This window comes from Alexandromys fortis, unplaced genomic scaffold (assembly GCF_014885135.2).
Source record: "Alexandromys fortis isolate MF-2015 unplaced genomic scaffold, M_Fortis_MF-2015_v1.1 scaffold_114, whole genome shotgun sequence".
Classification (NCBI taxonomy): Eukaryota; Metazoa; Chordata; class Mammalia; order Rodentia; family Cricetidae; genus Alexandromys; species Alexandromys fortis.
The window spans coordinates 2,938,354-2,958,029 of NW_026068046.1; the positions used below are offsets into that span (position 1 = coordinate 2,938,354).

General features: G+C 37.4%; 1 protein-coding gene across 3 annotated transcripts in view; it reads right to left on the minus strand.

Annotated features, from left to right (window-relative positions):
• The window catches only part of Tenm1 (teneurin transmembrane protein 1), a 570,621-nt gene that overhangs the window by 48,036 nt on the left and 502,909 nt on the right, over positions 1-19,676 (minus strand). For all 3 annotated transcript variants that reach the window (XM_050118835.1, XM_050118834.1, XM_050118833.1), the window contains one exon: positions 17,865-18,019. In XM_050118835.1, coding sequence (XP_049974792.1) covers positions 17,865-18,019 — 155 coding nt within the window. The remainder of the gene's footprint in view (positions 1-17,864; positions 18,020-19,676) is intronic.

Sequence of the window (19,676 nt, forward strand, 5' to 3'; positions counted from 1 at the left end):
GAATCATCTAGACTAACAAGTGTATGCTATAAAGATATCTCAATGGAGAGCTAATTGACTTGGAAGCAGCTTTGTTTGGTCTTAGCTATCTTTGAGATACATGGATGCTGAAGGTTTTGCCCGACTTCTTGGACCATGACATTGCTAAGAAATAAAAGTTATGTGCTCAGGCAGTAGTAATGTAGGAGCTTAGATACTGGGTGGATCTGTGGGGCTCCCACCTCAATCCTCAATAATATCTATTCTGCCCACTATCTTGCTTGCACTTCTGTTGTTTTGAGGGTTTCTGTTATTCTCAATGGAATATCATCAAAATGAATATGATACTCTAGTTGTTAGCTTTTCATTTTGACTGGGGCTACTGATTATACCATTAGAGATACACTGTCCTAAAAAAGTTCTAATGTTTCCTTTTTAGATAAATCCCCTGTTTTTACAAAATTTAAGGTAAATTTGTAGACAAATTTCTGTCTTGCCTGGTCCTGCAGCCATTCAGTCCCAAAGAAACACAGAAAGGCTTATATTAACTATAAACTGTTTTGCCTCAACTCTCAGGTGTATTATTAGCTAGCTCTTACAACTTAAATTAACCCATAATTCTTATCTATGTTTAGTCATGTGGCTTGGTAACTTTTCTCAGTAAGGCATTCTCATCTTGCTTCCTCTGCCTTTCTTCTTCCCAGAATTCTCTTAGTCTTGTTGTCCTGTGTATACATCCTGCCTGGCTACTGGCCAATCAGCGTTTTATTAAACCAATATGAGTGACAAATCTTTGCAGTGTACAAGAGCATTATCCCACAATATATATAAATATATAAATTAAACTAAATTAATATTTTGGTAAATGTGGGAAATACAATTAGGTCAGTGTTTTAGAATTGTTTCTTTTTAACTGGTACATAAAAAAGCCCTAAAAATTATTCATGTTAGTAAAGTACCATGCAAAGTTTTGATATATGTATATATTCTATAATGTTTACATCAAATTAAATATATTTATCTCATCCAGAACTTTTCTTTTTCTATTGTAAAAACTTTCGAAATCCTGTCTTCTAGCCTTTTGAAATGTAAGATTGCTTAGTTGTTGCCTGTAGTCACTGAACTGTAATTAGCACAGCAAAATAGTTTGTAATCTTCTAAAGCATGAAGCAACTAACAGTCCTACTCAGCTATGATATCAATGAATCACAATAGCTGGTATGACACAATAACCCTAGTGGTGCAATAGTGGTATGCATACCTTGGTAGTAACCAACTGCTCTCTAATTGGCTCAAAACCCATTGAAAAAGAGGGAAATCATTCCTGGTACTGGAACCTAGTCAACTATCAAGGACTTATGAGTTATGGATCTTGGATAAAAATCTACAACTGCTACTTTACTAAACCAGCATAATACCTAACTACATTCTAAATATTTTTTCTATTCTCCAGATAAGTATAGTTATCTCCTCTCATGAAAAAATTATTGCAACAGACAAAGGTGATTGCACAAAACTTCAACCAATCAAAATTCAGACTCGTGGAGCCCAGTTCCAACTGATATATCTACAAAACAATTAAGGCTCAGGGAGGATATATTTGAAGATATCAACAGTTTTTAGTACCACAAAGGAGTCCAGAGACCAAAAATCTTGGGGGATGATTATTCTGGAGGAAAGAAGCAGTGAAAGAAGCCCTTCTTTTAATATAGGGGTTTCAGTTAAGCTCATTAAGAGAAAAAACACACATCTCTTCTAAGATAGCTCTTGGGTCCGCAATCCCTGTCCAAAAGCATACTATTGGAGAGCCTGAAAATTCACACTACCACTGGAGACCCAAAGTCTGATGGGTGCTGTAAAAGTTTGTTCATACAGGCTCCCTAAGAACAATCGGCACGTACATATTCTCTATGAGTCTGCCGTGTAATTGCCACTACCTCATCTTAATAACAGGCATAATTGCTCTGAGTTTCCGTTGACACTTTCTGGCATCTCCTTTCTGAAGCCTCAATTTTGGAAATGGCACTTGTGAAAACACAGAATGTTGAATCACTTCCACTTTTCAATTTACAGTCAAAGTCATCTATCAGCGGGAGATGAAGGCCCAGTGTGAAAACTACAGAATGTCCTTCAGACTCCACAGCTAATTTGTTTGTAAATTCGATTGTTATTGTAAGAAGAACATATTGTACATGATGCTACTTACATGATGCTACTTGCCAATTTACTATTTATGTCTGTTGTATCTTAGGTTTTTATCATTGCAGTCAAAGAAATTAACCCTTTCAGCACTTGTAGAAGCAGGGAGAGGAACATGGAAGCTTTACTGTTTTCTCTTTTGAGTCTCTATTTTACTTTTACATCTACTTAGTAAATATCTACTGCATATTCATCACTTGTGGGGGACAGACTGGCTGAAGGAGGGTCAAGCAGATAACAGTCTTAGAAAATACACAGTTTTGTGAGGCTAGGTAGCAAGAGTAAGTTCTGTGATAGTTCAGTGAAGAGATCACTGTGTGTCTTTGTGCAGGGGATGGAACTCTTGCCTTCCTGAGTGCCAAGGTTTTGCTTGCACAAAAAAGCCTGGAGCTTAAAAAGAAGTCCCTAAAATCACCCTTCAGTTGCTTCCTGCTGAGAAGCTGCAGAAACTTGTCTGTTGCCAGTTGTTAATATTACAGTATTGGCTCAAAAAGATAGGCCAAGCTTCCAATTCCCTTTGGCACCTAGAGCAATTTACAGGACAGAAGTATGAGTGCACGGCTTTTATGAAATGGTCTGATTTCATTGATCAGTCACTCTGAGATTATGTTTTCATTTCTGTAGCTACTGCTAACCCTTCTTGCTGATGTAATATTTCAGGAAGAAACTATTAAAAAATTTCACCATGGAGATGTGAAGATATAAGTGGGCATGGCTCTGAATGGGAAGAGGAAACATCAAAACTCATGATTGCTCGCCTCTGAAGTTCATTTAAAGTTAGACTAGAATTCCACAGACTGTCTCTCTCATCAGAACTCTGCAATGTTTCCAAATGATAAGGACATTAATAACAGCAGCTGGCCTAATGAATATTTAGAAAGAGAATTTTACTGGTTGTATTTTCATTAGGGCTTCAATGTGCTTCCGGGTTTTGCCCACTACTTCCCTGTGTGAAAGACAAAATTCCACATACTCAACAGCTGGCCCAGCTCAAGCTTATGTTTCCAGAGCTCTGGAGATTGACCACCTGACCACTTACTACATACCTAGAATAATTTAAGGAAGCATTCAGATTATAGAGCTCGGTCTGAACAAAGCGAAAAAAATAGGTGATGCATATTGAATACCGGAGTTTTAATGAGTGGGGAGTCAAAATCACCCTCACAACACATTGAGCAGCTCTGGTTGAAGTCTTTTAATAACAGCTTCTTACAGATTCAGTAATGATGAAATCCTCTGTGGCAAACAGTCCACTCTAATTAATGTTTCACCCAAACTGTAAGCATATCTGAGTGACTCCAGCCGCAACAATGACATGAAAATCTAACACCTCATTGCACAATACGGTGGTTATTAAGTTACTGTCTCACATCTCCAAATTCGTCCTTTTAAAGACATTGCTTCGTGATAGTAGGGTTGGGACTATGCTCTCTACATTAGCTAGTTTGCCAGCTGGATTTTTGATAGATTCTGACAGTACAGAAAATAAAGGTATGCTGGGAGGCTCAAGGAGGGAGAAGGGACTTGTTCTTTCCTGTTTGCTTTCTGTTCCTGTCAACATCACCTCAACAGTAGACCTTCATTCTGGCAGCAATAGCTGGCTGCACTTTCCAGCTAATTTGCATAGTCTGAGACTCAGTGTCATCGTGCCCTGTTATAGGTGCCAACATCAAATTTGTTATTAGTACATTCTTAATGTGAGAATGCTTGCATCCTTTCCTCAACAGCCTATGCTCTACCTCCATGGGACAAAACTCCTTCATTTCTAGGTTATAGCAACCTCAAGCCTTTCTGTTGGTTTCCCAGGCCTAGAGGTGGTAGTATCTGTAGTTTACATATTCATGTAACACCTGTGCAGGTATCTGTAGTTTACATATTCATGTAACACCTGTGCAGCCCATCCCATGTATTAAATAGTATTATAATAATTATGTCCTTTCTATTTTTTCACTGGGTCTCAACTAATATTTATAGTACGAACCCAAATAGTAGGATACAGGAAGAGTAACACATTGCTGGAGGCCAATGGTAGTAGTAAAGTGGTGGCAATGGTTAGTCTGAATTGTCAACGTCACGTAATTTAGAATCATCCAGATAAAAGTGTCTCTGAAGAGGTCTGTGAGGGATTACCTTAATTATGTTACCTGATGTGGTGAGACCTGTCCCATTCTTGGATGGAACCATTCTCTGAGTGTGGAGTCCAGGAATGGTAGGAAAGAGAAAATTACCTGGGGACTGGCAGGCATGCATTTGCTGAGCTCTTCTTCCGAATGTGGACATAATGCAACTAGTTAGCTGCTCAACTATCCTGCTGCCTTGATTTCTCTGACATGATGTACTGATCCTTGAACTGTGAACTAAAATAAACATCTTTACCCTATAAATTGTTTATATTAGAGTATTTTATCATATCAACAGAAAATAATCTAAGATGCTGGTAAAAGCGAGTGAAAACTACCAAGGGCCATCTTGTTATTAGCCATGCATTAGCTGGCCTAGGCTGAGCCAAAGTAATAGGTATTAAAATTGCCATTAAAGTCCAAAAACCCACATAAAATAAACTTGTATGTTAGGAATTTTGTTGTGAATGACTTTAACTAGAGCTTTTCTGACACTTTTGAAATGCTATTACTCTGTACAACCTTCTCATTCTTGTGATATTTGAGGATAATTTTATAGTAGGTTATATAATTTACCCATATGCTTTTGTGCTTTGTTGACCTACAACAACATCTATGTGTCCAGAATTTTGTTTGAAAACAGTAATGTGTTGAGTATCAACTACCATATTTCTTTTAGATTCCCACTTAATAGTTAACTTGTTAGGTATTGGAATCATTCCTTCAGAATGGTCTTCCTCTGGATTGGGGCAATGGAAGTGTACCGAGAGATGAATTAAATGGCTATGAGAAAGTATCTCCATTTATTTTCACATGGATGTTGTAGACACTAAGAGAGAAAGCTGTATTTTGTAGTCTTGACTGACTTTTGTCCTTAAAAATTGGAATCTTACAACATTTACTGGAATAAACCACATGACAGACTTGAGTATCAAACTTTCCAAATGTTTTAGACTTACAATAGTCATTTATCAAATGAATTCCATGCCCAAAAAGAGAGAGTGTATCTCAGGATAAGTCCTCTCAACAAATATACCCTGTTGGTAAATGCTTCGCATGTTTCTTTGTTTACATTTCCAAATACACTGACTTTTACATGACTAGATGATCCTTTTGTTTTGTAGAACACCATCTTTGGATTGTGTTGCCATTTGATGAAGAAGACTTGGTGTTGATTTACGTAGTTCCCTTTCCTATAGTTAAGAGGCCCTTTGGGCTACACTGAAAGGGACAGTCATACACATAAAGAGGCCAGTGGCTTATGATGGGATATTGTCCTAAAAACATTTTGAAACAAGCCACAGAGTTTATCCCGCAGGTATTCCTGTGTCTTAGACAGGTTCAAGTTCAGGTTCAGCTCAGGTCATAGAGTATGCCAAACAAAACGTAGAGAAAAAAAATGCACGGTTCAAAAGTAGTTTGCAAGCTCTGCATTTTGTGACTCTTCCTGAACTTTGGAGATGCTTTTCCTCGGGTGCTTAATAGTTTTAATAAGAGCTAACATGCCATTGTCCTTTGTGGGGAACGAGGACACTGCTGAGGGAGTTTTATTTATGTGATAAATTACGTTTTCGATATAGCATTGAACACGGTACTTGACTTTTATTTTAAGGCAAGTGAAAACTCTGCCTTTGCCTCTGTGCAGACGCCCAATAGAGCTTGGATCTGCTGAATTTGAAGATGTGGGACCTGCTGTTCTCTGCTTCGCATATAAGTGGCTTGAGCTTTCAACGTGGAGGCATCACTGCAAATATCGGTAATAACAGGTTATTTTTATTAGAGTTTACTGAGAGTATGTTTACTTGAGAGATGTAGGCCCCAAAGTACAGTTAAAACTATTTAAGTTATTTGGAGATCGAAAGTATGTAAAGAAAACCTGTCCATAATCCTGTTGCCACATTTCTCCCAGTTTATCATTTTATATTAGGTTAAAAAGCCCCGATAGACATGGTTAGAACTTGAATATCTTGAAGCAAACAACCTCTCAAACCAAAACCCAAAACAAAAATAATAACAAACCAGAGTCATTGGGTAGGTGAAGGGACTCACAGACTAAACTTGATTCATAAAATCCAAGGGCATTGCTTTCTCCTGAGGAAGCTCTAGCTTCAAAACTTCTTTTGATTTTTTACTTAGCTGGGAGCCTTTCTGTTTCATTTTGTTTTTGTTTGAGCATGATAGCATTCTTATATTGACCTAGATAAACTCTTCTTTGTTATCTACTCTAATATTTATTTGATTTTTGGCAAAATTGGCCCATCTGGAGTGACTGCAGGCTACTAACTGAATAAACTGCCTTTACCTCTCAAGTTTAAAGAGACAGGAGATGATCTAAAAATCCCAAATGCACAGGTGTATGCTCAGTCACAGTACATTCCAATCTTAGCTCCATAATCAGCATATCAGTTCTTGGAAGCAGAAAGAAAATGAAGGATTTGGGGTATCATTCAATGACTATCACAGGTATCCACTAAGTGATCTAGATAGAACTTCACGTCAGTATTAGGAGAAAGAAATTCTCTGTGAAGGTCAAAGCAGGCTAAGATCAGTTTCTGGAGCATGTTGGTGCCACATCCCATGGAACACACCCACTGATATTTGCTTCTCTGCAAAAGGTTCACTTCCATGAAATGGCCAGATCAGAAATTTTTACCTAATTTCTTAATCAATTCCAAACTTCTTCTAGTTCTTTTTACTCCAATCCTATAAATTATCAGTTCAAATCTTCATATAGGGAAAACAAGGTCAAATACTGTTACTATTATTCCTATTACTAGTATAGAATTTTATTGAGCATTTATTTGTAAGCCAAACACTCTGCTAAATGATTTATACATATTGACCTCACTGAATCTTTACAGCCTCCCTATGAGGCAGGCACATTATCACTCTCATTTATAGATAAACAATTTTTTTCAAGGACATCTATCAAGCATAGATCTAGGATTTGAAATGAAGCAGTCTGTGTTCCTAACCACTGTGCTTTATTGACTTTGTATTGCTTTTACTGTGAAGGAGAAGTCATCAAAAAAACTTGAATTTGTCTCTTGAATCCTCTACTAAAGGCTTAAAGAAAAGTCTGGCTGGCCTTCCCAGTTCCAGAGGATGTTTTTATTTTTATTTATTTATTTTTTCTGCATGTGACAGAGCCAGGAGACTGGGTTTCGGCTGCATAAGCAATAAATAACATTATCCCGGAATACATTTAAATCAGACATGGACAACAACAGATATTATAAAATCAGAATAACCACCTTGCAAACTTATTTTGTTCTTGTGTCCTCCCATTTGAGCAAGCATATAATGAATCAGCAGAAAACATTTCCTAAGGTAATTGACATTACCATCTTACATCATTCTCTATATTTGTGAAACACTTCATACTTTAGCAAGTGCTTTCCCATTAAAAAAGAGAGGCCACTTAATCAACAATTGGGTAATTTATTGAATTAGCCTTCATAAGGAGGAATAATTAACTAGCTCTAGAATTCTAGTGTCAGTTAAAAAATATAATACTAACACTGAAATTATAGAGCACCTTTATTTGGTCAAGAACTAGACAAAAATGAACTTTTCTTCTTTACTGTTTCAGAGAAGAGCAGAACCAATAATTCAGAAAGTTTTTTTTTTAAAACGACTAAATGGCAACTAAAAGCAGTGGCTATTCAGCACTCTTAATACCATTTATTGCCTTGACGCTGAACTTATCTTTCATTTGCAAGTGAGTAACATGGAAAGCCATTAGGAAATCCTAAGGAAATAATTTTAAAAAATGGTATAAGTAGGGCTGCGAAATAAGACATTTGAGTGACTCTGATTGCTACTATATTCTGTGGCACAAAATATGATTGTTATGGGGATTGAAGTAGGTGTCTCTTTCTTTCTCCAGGCCCATCTAGCTGGCAATTTGATTGAGTGCATGTTTGAGCTCCTGAAATAACCAATTGCTGGGCAGCTACATTGCTGTTGTATTGTGGTCCAGGCATGGCGAAAGTGAAAGACATAAAATTCCACTAGAGGGTTGGCTGGTAGGACTTTTGATGTCAACCAACCCATTAGTTCACAATTATTATGTAAATGGTTATTTCAGTTGCTTAAAGTAACCATGCCTAATTCGGAGGGTATATGCAATTAACACTGGGGCTATAAAATAACTTTTTTTCCCACTCCTTGGACCTTATTCATCTGTTATTATTATTATTCTTGGGTCCCTGCCCTAGCCACGCCCACTCCCATAACCTCTGACCCGCCCATCGCCATCTTGGGACCCTCTCTCTCTTTCTGCTTCCTTGGCATGCGCACGCGTTTTCTCTGTCTCTCTCTTCTTTTATCGCTCCTCTCTCCTTTCATCTCTTTTCTCTGTCTTTCTTTCTCCCCCTTCCTTAATAAATACTTATGGCTATTTCCTGTGTTTACGTGTCTGTTACCTGCCGCCACCATGGGCCAAGGAAGTGTGCCCTCCTGTAGCCGCCCTCATGGCGGGCTCCCTCCGCCAGCCCGCCCGGGGACCGTTTGTAGCCGCTCTCTCATCGTTTTTTAAGAATAACAATTATATCTTCTTTCTACCCCATGTGTCCCTTGTTTGTTTTGTCACCATCTCTTTCTGTGCCTGCCGCCTACCGGTATTGTTAGCTAAGACATATATTTCCATAAATTTAGATATGCTAGTTTTATCTTCTATATATTGCTGTTAACCTGCAACCTACACTGTCCTTCCACCCCACACATCTCTATTTGAATTATATAGGGCCACCACAGACATTTTCCTTGCATTGACAGTGAGATGGACTTCACAGTTACTGAAGCATTGAGAGGGTGTGGTGGGAGTTGAGGTGGTGAGATTTTCATCTCTAGTGGCAGAAACTTTTAAAATAAACTTTCTTTTCTTGCCTGGGAGATCCCTTTATTCAAGCAAACTTATTATAATTCAGATTTTCTTGATTCCCTACAGAGCTTCACAAACTCGGAAGTCAGTCCCTGCAGGGAATTTCACTTATAATGGCCTTCATTCGAGAGGTCTAATTCTGTTCTCATTCAGTGTGCACATGGGAGAGTGATGGAGCTGCACAAAGAAAGGCAAGTAACCCCTGAAAAACTTGAGTTTCAATATCGTCTGCATCACTCAGGGCGAAGGAGGACATTCTTTAGACATGAAAGGGTTTGCAGAAGAGAGAGAGAGACAATGAGAGACACTAGGTGAGTGAGAGGTGAAGAAAGGAAAATAGAGGTTCCTTTCCCCTCTTAAATTGCCATTTCCTTTATTTTTTTCTCCTAAGATTGTTGTAACTTTTCATGCTTGACTGTTATTATATATGCATTTTAAAAAACAACAGAAAATGCTGAATCTACTGTATAAAAGAAGTGGCATGCAGATTTTGAAAAAAGATGCTTTATATTTCCCTGTCTATCCAGTTGTAGTTTTTTTTGCAACTTGCAAAAAGAATTCTAAGGACAAGACAAAATGGCTTTTTCAGTTATGTAGAGAGTGGAAGACAGCCAGGGAAGCCAGAGGTCTGTTGCTTGGGGCGGGTGGTATAATGCTGATGGATGAGAGAGATGAGGAAGGCTTTGTTTTTTCTGTTAAGGAAAATGACCACAAAGAGTATTGATTCAAAGTTACTAAAGTCCAAGATGGGTGAAAAAATTTTAATTTTAAAAGAAAACCTAACTTTCTTTTTTTTTTTCTGAATTCAAGGTTTTCTTTTTCTTTCTTTCTTTCTTTCTTTTTTTTTTGTCATTTGGCTAGGAGGAATTTCCTTTTAGAAAGAACTTGCAAATAGACTTTTGGAATCAGTTTTATTCTTCTTTTTTAAGTACAATATTATTGAAAACTAATGGATCATTGACGATTAGAGAGGGTTAAGCGTAGACCAGACTTCAAGACGAATCAGATTGTTTCCCATAAACTTCATGGAACGTACTTGGTTCAGAATAAAAGGCACTCTCCTATTAATTTTTACAAAACAGTTGTCTGCTTATTCTGTGATCAGAAAGTAGTGTTTATGGATCATATGAGTGCAAACAGATTTTGTGGAGCAATTTTTATTTCCTTCTAACAGTTGCAGACACTTTATGGAATAGTTGAATTACATAATCCTTTGTGCCTATGTTGGGAAAACAGCGGTGAGATGAGTGGCCTTTCTACCTATTTTGCATATGACCTACACACAGAACTATTTTTGCACTATTAGACTGTTGAAATAATATTTTCTTGAAATAATACTTAGCCTTACTGCATATAGTACAGTCCAAATTTTGCTTTGATTTCATTGTTGGGAAAAAGTTTAAAATAGGTTATTGTATTGATTTTCTTGTCTAGTATGCATCATAGTCCATACAAGATAGATCAAATGGATGGCCCATAACCTAACTAATAATTAGACTAGTTATCCTACACTTGCATCTTGGGTTTTTAGTATGGATGAAGACATTAAAGATAGTCATAAGATCCACAAGTGATCCAAGGTTGGGAAATATAGTGAACATATTAGATTTTTAGCAGAATATAAAAAAAGTGTACTAAATCAAATGACAAGGTATAGATGTAGACTAATACAAAATTGTAAGATGATTCAAATAAGCAGTTATGCAATATTAGATGAGGAAATAGTGAGAGGTAAGGTCTTTTAGTACTCTGCTATCTCATCATGGGTCAAAAATATGATATTAGGGACTGAAGGAATGGCTCCTGCTCATACTGCTCTTGCAGAAGACTTGGGCTTGGTTCCTAGCACCCATACTGAGCAGATAAAAAACAACTGTAACTCCAATTTCAGGGGATTCAAAATTCTCTTCTGACCTTTGTGGGTACTTACACACACATGGCATAGATAAATTCATGCAGACATACATACATGCAAACAAAAAGAAATGCATAAATAAATCTTTAAAATTATGACTTTATTGTGAAAACAAAAACATCAATCCAACCTTAGGTATCATTTCTTAATGCGTGTTTTTTTTCCTCATTAGCATACATATTCTCAAACTGCCTTGATGGTCACTATAAGAACTATCATTGAGTAGGGGTATATTTGCTGGGAGTTTTAAAATCTATTATTTTATTAATAGAAAGTTACTTTGTTTGAAGTAAATATTATATGTTTAAAAACAACCAGGAAAAGGAAACAAATTGAAGTATGTGCCTTATAGGCAATGGGGAATTAGTACTATGTGTTGTTGGGTTGAATTTTCCTGTAGCATTAGACTTTCTTAAAGTAGTAGATTGAGCCTCAGCGTTATTCTTGGTCTAACTCCCACTTCCATTGTATCTAAGCAGGAGAGGCAGGGCAGGGCAGAAATACTGAAATGAAGCACTCAAAATAAAGATCCAACTCTTTTCAGAATCAATTCATTCCCTGAAGTGAAAAGCCTGGCTACTTAGAAAGGGAAGTTATACTTCAGAGTTTGTACTGAGAGTTGTTGAGCTTCACATTTTAGTTAAAAATATATTGATTTTGAGTAAATGGCTGATTTTATTGCCAAAGCAAATTTCATTCCTCAAGATGATTAGATTTTATTAAACTATTTCCTAACTGTCACTAAACACATGTTCTGTGACTAAACAGCATAGCCCTCAACCAAGTGGCATTCATTTCTTGGCTAAATAGAATGATATTTGATCAGCTCCAATTTTGAAAATGTGTAAGTTGGAAGAATGCACACCTGAGGCCTGAAAGTTTATGCTCAGAGCTTGATTTTATCACTTTATAACTCAATAGTCACAACATACTCTGTATCCTTCCCACTGCCAGTTTTCTCCTCCATTGATATGAAACCACCCTTTTAAACATGGTTAGGTTGTGGAGATGAAATGGCACCGTGTAAACAGGAAGATTGGGATAAAGGAAGGTTGGATAGGGGAGCAGGGAAGCACATATCTTAGTTAAGGGAGCCACCTTAGGGTTGGCAAGAGACTGGAACCTAGAGTGGCTCCCAGGAGCCCAAGGCGATGTCCCCAGTTAGTCCCTTGGGAAGCGGAGGATAGGGAACCTGAAATGACCCTATCCCATAGCAATACTGACGAATATCTTTCATATCACCATAGAACCTTCATCTGGTGATGGATGGAGATAGAGACAGAGACCCACACTGGAGCACTGGACTGAGCTCCCAAGGTCCCAATGAGGAGCAGATGGAGGGAGAACATGAGCAAGGATGTCAGGACCACGGGGGGTGCACCCACCCACTGAGACAGTGGGGGCTGATCTATTGGGAGCTCACCAAGGCCAGCTGGACTGTGACTGAAAAAGCATGGGATAAAACCGGACTCTCTGATCATGGCGAACAACGAGGACAGATGAGAAGCCAAGGTCAATGGCAAGGGGTTCTGATCCTACTTCATGTTCCGGCTTGGTGGGAGCCTAGCCAGTTTGGATGTTCACTTTCCTAGACATGGACGGAGCGGGGAGGACCTTGAACTTTCCACAGGGCAGGGAACCATGACTGCTCTTTGGATTAGAGAGGGAGGGGGAGAGGAGTGGGGGGAGGGGGAGAAGAGTGGGGGGAGGGGGAGGGAAATGGGAGGCTGGGAGGAGGCGGAAACTTTTTTTTTTCTTATTCTCAATAAAAAAAATAAAAAAAGAAATGGCACCGTGTATAACAATGAGACTATATACACACACATACATGTATCTCTTTCTCTCCCCCCCCCACACACAGAGAAAGAGAGAGAGGGAGAAAGAGACAGAGACAGAGACAGAGGCAGAGACAGAGACAGAGAGAGACAATGGAAATTTTCAGTTATAAAGAAGAATGAAGTTATGGCATTTGCAGCAAAAGGAATGAAATAGGAGATACTCATATTAATCAAATTAGGCTAGTATCAGAAAGACAAATGTATGTTTTCTATATTTTCTACAGATGCATAAGATCATGTATGTATGTATGTATATATAATAGGAATGTAGTGAAGTTGAGGAACAAAGACTAATGGGTAGGGAGAGGAGTAAAAAGAGGAGCACAGAGAGTATTGGGGATTATGTACAATATAAATATATACTTGCATAAAAAGCATCCTTACATACCACAGTTATCATTTACATTGAAAATTTAGCAATATTAAATTTCTTAATAAATGGTAGCAGTTATTCTTAGAATTTTACTAGAGTGTATTATGTATGACTTGTCATTAAGGACTTTATTCCTCAGGGTCCATTTTTCCAAGAAAGTACTGAAGACTAAGCAACAGAAAAAGAATCCTATATTGAATAATTTCTCTAACTATATAGCTTGGATGGAACTTGCCTTATTGGAGACATGTTTGATGTGGAATTCCCCTCTGTATGTGAAATACCATTGGTTAAAAAAGAAGTTGCTTTGAGTCTATTGCAGTGCAGAATAGGGTGAGGTGGGAATTCCAAGCAGATAGAGAAAGAGAGAGTAGGTGGAGTTAGGGAGAAGCCACGTAGTTGCAGCAGGAGAGAGATGCTGGACACTGGATGGAATCTTACCAGTTGGCCACAACTACATGGTGATACACAGATTAATAGAAATAGATTAATTTAAGATATAAGAGCTAGCCAATAAGAAGTGTGAGCTAATAGGCCAAGCAGTATTGTAATAATATAATTTCTGTGTGATTATTTCGGGTCTGGGCATCCAGGAATGAATGAGCAGCCTCCAAATACACATGTTGGTTTTGAAATGCAGGGTAGATAAAACTTTAGCAGTGCGATTATATTTTTGTAATAATATCTTTATGTGAATATCTGGTTTATCTTTTTCACACTGTAAGGTCTGGCTGATTTCTATCTAGCATTTGCTTTAAAAAGTTTCAAAAGGTGGGAACCCTATAAAATCATTTGGTCATGTATGCTGCTGTCTTGTCGTCTTAGAAACAGTAAGTTCTTTTTACGGGCTGAATCAAATATTCATGCTGCAGCTACACCCTCTCCTGTACATTTCTATTAGCACAAACTGAGCAGGATTGTTTAGATCTCTGCCTTCATCCATCAATATATTTTGATTTACTGAAATATGAAACTGAACAGTGTGTAAGCCCAGCTAGATTACTGAAAGTACTATTAAAACCAGCTAAGCCTTTGCTCTTGGAAGCTGATATGAAGCTCCTTACTCAGTTATTTTCCTTCTACGTGAAGACTGCCTGTGTTCTTAAGGACAGGCAGGAGAAACATGGGTCACAGTTGTCTAAGCAGAGAGGAAGCTCTGGAAATAATCATGAAGGATGTCGGCAGCTGTGGGACCCACATGGTCCTTGCTGGAATCACTCTCTCCACTCACCCACTCAATTTCATTCATTGTTATTTCTCTTTTACCTTGATGATTTCCTGATACCTAAGAAAATGCATAAATCATACCTGATATATTTCAAAGCCAAAGCCTCCCACCAATCTAACCCTTGTTCAAAATCAGCTTATCATCTTCTATTCAGTCAAACATATGGGAGAATTATTTGTTTTCATTTCTGTTCTTCATTGTCTACAGCATTCCAGCTCTTGCCAATGAGCATCTCAGTTACCAAAGTTACTAACATTATAAAATTGAATGGTTTAAAACCAAAACCAAAAAACCCTTCTTTTATTGCATAACAGATACTCAACGTGAGATACTGATCTTGAAAATCTTGTTTCCTTGGGTTCTTTTTCTTATACTTTTTTTGATTTTCATATTGCTTGATCTTTTCTTCTTAGTCTTCTTCCTGCAATACATTCTACTGCCATGCTTGCCTGCCTGCTGCCATGCTCCCCACCATGACAATTATGGTCTAACCCTCTGAAATTGCAAGCACGCTCCCAATAAGATGCTTTCTTCTATAAGCTGCATTGGTCATGATGTCTCTTCTTCAATAGAACAGTAAGTAAGACACTATCCTGTAGCTTTAGACTCAAGTTCGATTCTCTTCCAGACCTCTTTGTCTAGGTCAGTGGTTTTCAACCATCCTAATGCTACAACCATTTAATACAGTTCCTCATGTTGTGGTGGCCTTTGCACATAAACTTATTTTCATTGCTACTTCATAACTGTAATTTTGCTACTATTATGAATCATCCGTGTTTTCTAGTGGTCTTAGGTGACTCCTAAAGGGTAGCAACTCACAGGTTGAGAACTACTGGGCTAGATTCTATATACAGGTGTCTCAGACTCAAACATGCCCCAAACTGAACCCTTCCTTCCTTCCTTCCTTCCTTCCTTCCTTCCTTCCTTCCTTCCTTCCTTCCTTCCTTCCTTTTTTCCACTTTTCACTGGATGAAATGCACGTTCCATTAGGCTTATAAGTTCCTCCACATTCCACCCTTAGTTACTTTCTGTGCTTCATCTCGACACAGTCATTTATACCATTTTCACCCCAACTGTATCTGCTGAGTGAGCACAGAGCCTACTTTAAGTCCAAAACAGAAAGTGGTAAGGGAGCTATTATAGTATCAATTATGGTTGAAAAGTGTCATGTGAAAAAGAATCCCTCTTATGGTGCTGAACTTTATATGTCCCCTCTACTGAGACAAAGAGCTCTCTTTTCCAAATAACTTTTCTACAGAATTACATCGGTTGTTTAGAGTTGACTGATCACAGTACTAAGTGTTCTATTTTAAGCTAAAAATACCCCACAAGTGAATCATATATATGCATCTTTTCTCTCTCCCCCTATGTAAACATATTCACACCCTTCCACATTGCCATAAATAATGCTCCCTTTCTTTGGCTCCTGAAAGGTCTCGAATCACAGAAAAGTTAAAATATTCTAGAAATTGAATGTCTGATCTAATCAGATATCTAATAAAAAGTTTGTTAATTTTCTCCATTTTTCAGGCTTTCCCACTCTTCATTTTATTTTTGTACTTGGCTCAGATGGTTTCAGTTTCTGGAGTGAAGCAGAGACAGAAAAAGAGAGAGCTCAAATAGGTACATCTTTAGCATTTTACTGAACACCAATGGAGGTGGGAAGTGGTGTTAGAACTAATGATTAAGGAAGCATTGGATAATGTGTTATTTTAATTTTCCTTGTTATCCTCAGATTCAGATGCAATAAAAATGAAGCTACTGGGAGGTTCTAATAATAAGTTATGGCACCAGTTGCCTATGCAGTAGCAAGTCTACATTTTTTCTAAAGGATCCCCAATTTCCATTTGAAGTTCAGGTAGCAATATGTTCAAGGAAAACAGTGCATTTCCAGAGGGTCTCAACCCATTTAGAAAATTCCATTTCTCTTTTGCTAACAAGTAAAAGCATTCAATTATACTACTCGGTGCTGGACAATGTGACTGATGAAAGAAGTCTATTGGCATCCATGTTTATTTTGGGACATTTCACAATATGAGATCATTAAACCTTATTGTTTAAAACACTGTTAGACAAGTGTTTTGTTACTCTCAGTGGAAACAATCCTCCGTGATCATTGTTGAAATTCTCAATATTACTCTAATTACTTTGAAAATATTCCATCATCAGAGCTACACATTTGTAAAATGGTAGAACATAAAGCTCCTTCAAGGATTGCCTGACTACTTCCCTTATTATATCCACCAAGCTTTTGTGTATACAGATTAAAAATAGCAACTGGACAGTGCTGGAACCATGTTGTGTCTTCTAAAATCTCTCTCCATACCATTTACTGATTTGGTAGAAGAGTGTTAAGATCAGAATTTTGGGTCCAGATGAACGCTACACTACTTTTTTCCTCCTTATTCTCTGGTGGGAAGGTTTCTTTTTTTAAAAGAAATGCTTTATTTATTCTTTGAGAGTTTAGTACAGTATATTTTATCATATTCTTTCTCATTCCCCAATTCCTCCCAAATCCTCCCTACTTCCTACCCACCTATACTCCATATTCACACATACACTCTCTCTGGCACATTAAAAACCACTAAAACCCACAGGGTTTGTTTTGTATTTCACAAACACTCCTGAACATGAGGTCAGTCTCGCAGAGTCTTGCTAAATATGTATAAATCAAATTTGAGAATGGTGTTGCTTTTATTTAAGATAAGCAAAACATCTCAGGAATAGCTGTTTTCATGCATGAGAATAACATGGCACACTCACTATTTACTAAAGAGGTTTCTAACGACCTTTATCACCACCTCTTTGCTAAAGTTCATTTGTTGTTGGACACAAAAAAAATGATAAAATTCAGCTGGCAGAATAGATCAGCGAGGAAAGACACTTGCTACCAGGCTTGGTGACATGAGCTTGTTTCCCAGTATTCACTTGGAAGGAGAGGAGCAATTTTTGCAAGTGTCAGTTAGTCTCAACATGCATGTCCACCTCTCTACTCCTCAATATATAAATAGTGAAATATATTAATTTTAAAAACAGCAACATCATATATTTTATGAAATAGTGAACAAATCCAATTTTAACTGGTTCAAAATTTAGGTGGCATTGTTATATCAATATTCTTCTTAATATTCTCCTATCCTAACTCACCATTTAGCCTAAAGCTTTCTGAGGAGGAAAAAAAGTAACTTACATAAAAAGAAGATTCTGCTATCTGACATTATAGCAGATGCACCAGGCTTCCTTTTTATATAATTTCTGCATGAGAAAATTGTTATCCATTTCCACGATGCCAAATGGTGATAATGCTTGAAAACCAGCAGTGCCTACCTGAGTGATGTCCATTCCTGAGTCACAGCTCAATGGTTGTGTGGAAGTCAGACCGTTTGAGCCAATTACAGTTGTGATCACAGCATTCTCATCAATTCTTCGGATCATAGTCCCGTCCACAAAGTAAATGAATCCATTCTTATCAACTGTGATGCCTGTTGGGAAAAAGTAAATTAGCAATAATAATCTAGTAGACCACATTTCTGCTAAGTTCAGTATCTTGAAAGAGTCATGGAAATGGAAAGGCACACAGATTTAGTTCTGCTTGGCAGAGACAGGACAGAAATGGGAGACGAGGGTTGGAGATATACTCATTTTTGTAGTATTTGGAAGAGGAATGACATACAGTAACATACAACGATAAAGCTGGGTTTAATTGTTTTTGTTTTATCCACCTTTATACCAGTGCTCTTCTGCTGTTTGCTTACCTCTACATGTAGTCAGAAAGTATTTTTGAGATGAAATAGGGAAAATCAGAGGAGGTAGTGTTTGTCACAGTTTTTAATGATGTTGATACTCAGGCCACTGCTTATCTTCATGGTTGCATTAGGAAATAATTGACTTGGAAAGTATTAGCATTATTTTCAAGAAATTATATTTATATGTAATATTTCTGATGAATAAGACTGAAGACTTTCCTCTGCATTATGTATTAAAAAGGTGGTTAGAGAGGAAAGTTATGGTACTGTACAGAGATGGGTGAAGCTTTTAGAAAAATAAATACACTGATTCTGATTTTTCTTCCTTTTCATTTGTCATTTTAAAATGTCATGTTTATATATGTATATATATATATATATATATATATATATATATATATATATATATTGATCGAATCCTTACCATCCATTGTCCTCCCATACTCTACCACCACATTCTGCACATTCTGCTCCAACATTATGTTCTCTCTCTCTCTCTCTCTCTCTCTCTCTCTCTCTCTCTCTCTTTCTTTCTAAAAAAACAACACACTGAGTCTACTTAGTGCTTAGTGAGTCTACTTAGGGACAGTCAAATGTCAAGGAAGTGTTTGTGTAGTGCTGATTCCAGCCTAGTTTCTTGGCATGTGTATTATAATAGTAATAGAAAGCTTGCTATATAATAGTGAATGCATGCATTAGAACTGATATTTCACTTAGGTTGAACTATTTCCCCCAAATTTCATGTTTCAGCGTTATCTTTGCTAAAATAAGAAAAAAAAATCTGCCTTATCTATGGTCACCAACTATCCCCCCCCCCCTTTTTTTTTTTTGCTGAGTACTGAGGTCTCAGTTTTATATCCCATTCTTTGGTAAACTGGGCTGAGCAGGCATTGCCTAGGATGCCAATAACACATGCGAAAAATCATCAGACCCACACAAGGAACATATCATTTCCTTCGCATTTTCTTTGGTGTTTTTCAGAATGTTCTTGAAATACCCCTGTGGGATTACAGTAAGACTCCTTTATGTGAGCGGGCCCTTTACGTGAGGACATGCAGGGGTGGATGCCTGAAGTCATGGATAATATCAAACCCTATAGACACTACATTTTTCATATAAATCCTAATTTAAATATATCACTGTGATACATACGATAAAGTTTAATTTATAAATTAGGCACAGTAAGATTTAAGTACTATAACCTAGTCATAACAGTATGCTATAATAAATTATATGATTAGGGTTTCTCTCATAGAGCACCTTATACTCTATTCAGACTTACTTTTAGTTTTATGTATGTATGCCTGCCTGTGTGTGTTTATGTGTATCCAAGTTAACATATGTGCATATGTGTGTGGAAGTCAGAGGACAATCCCGAATGTTATTCCTCAGC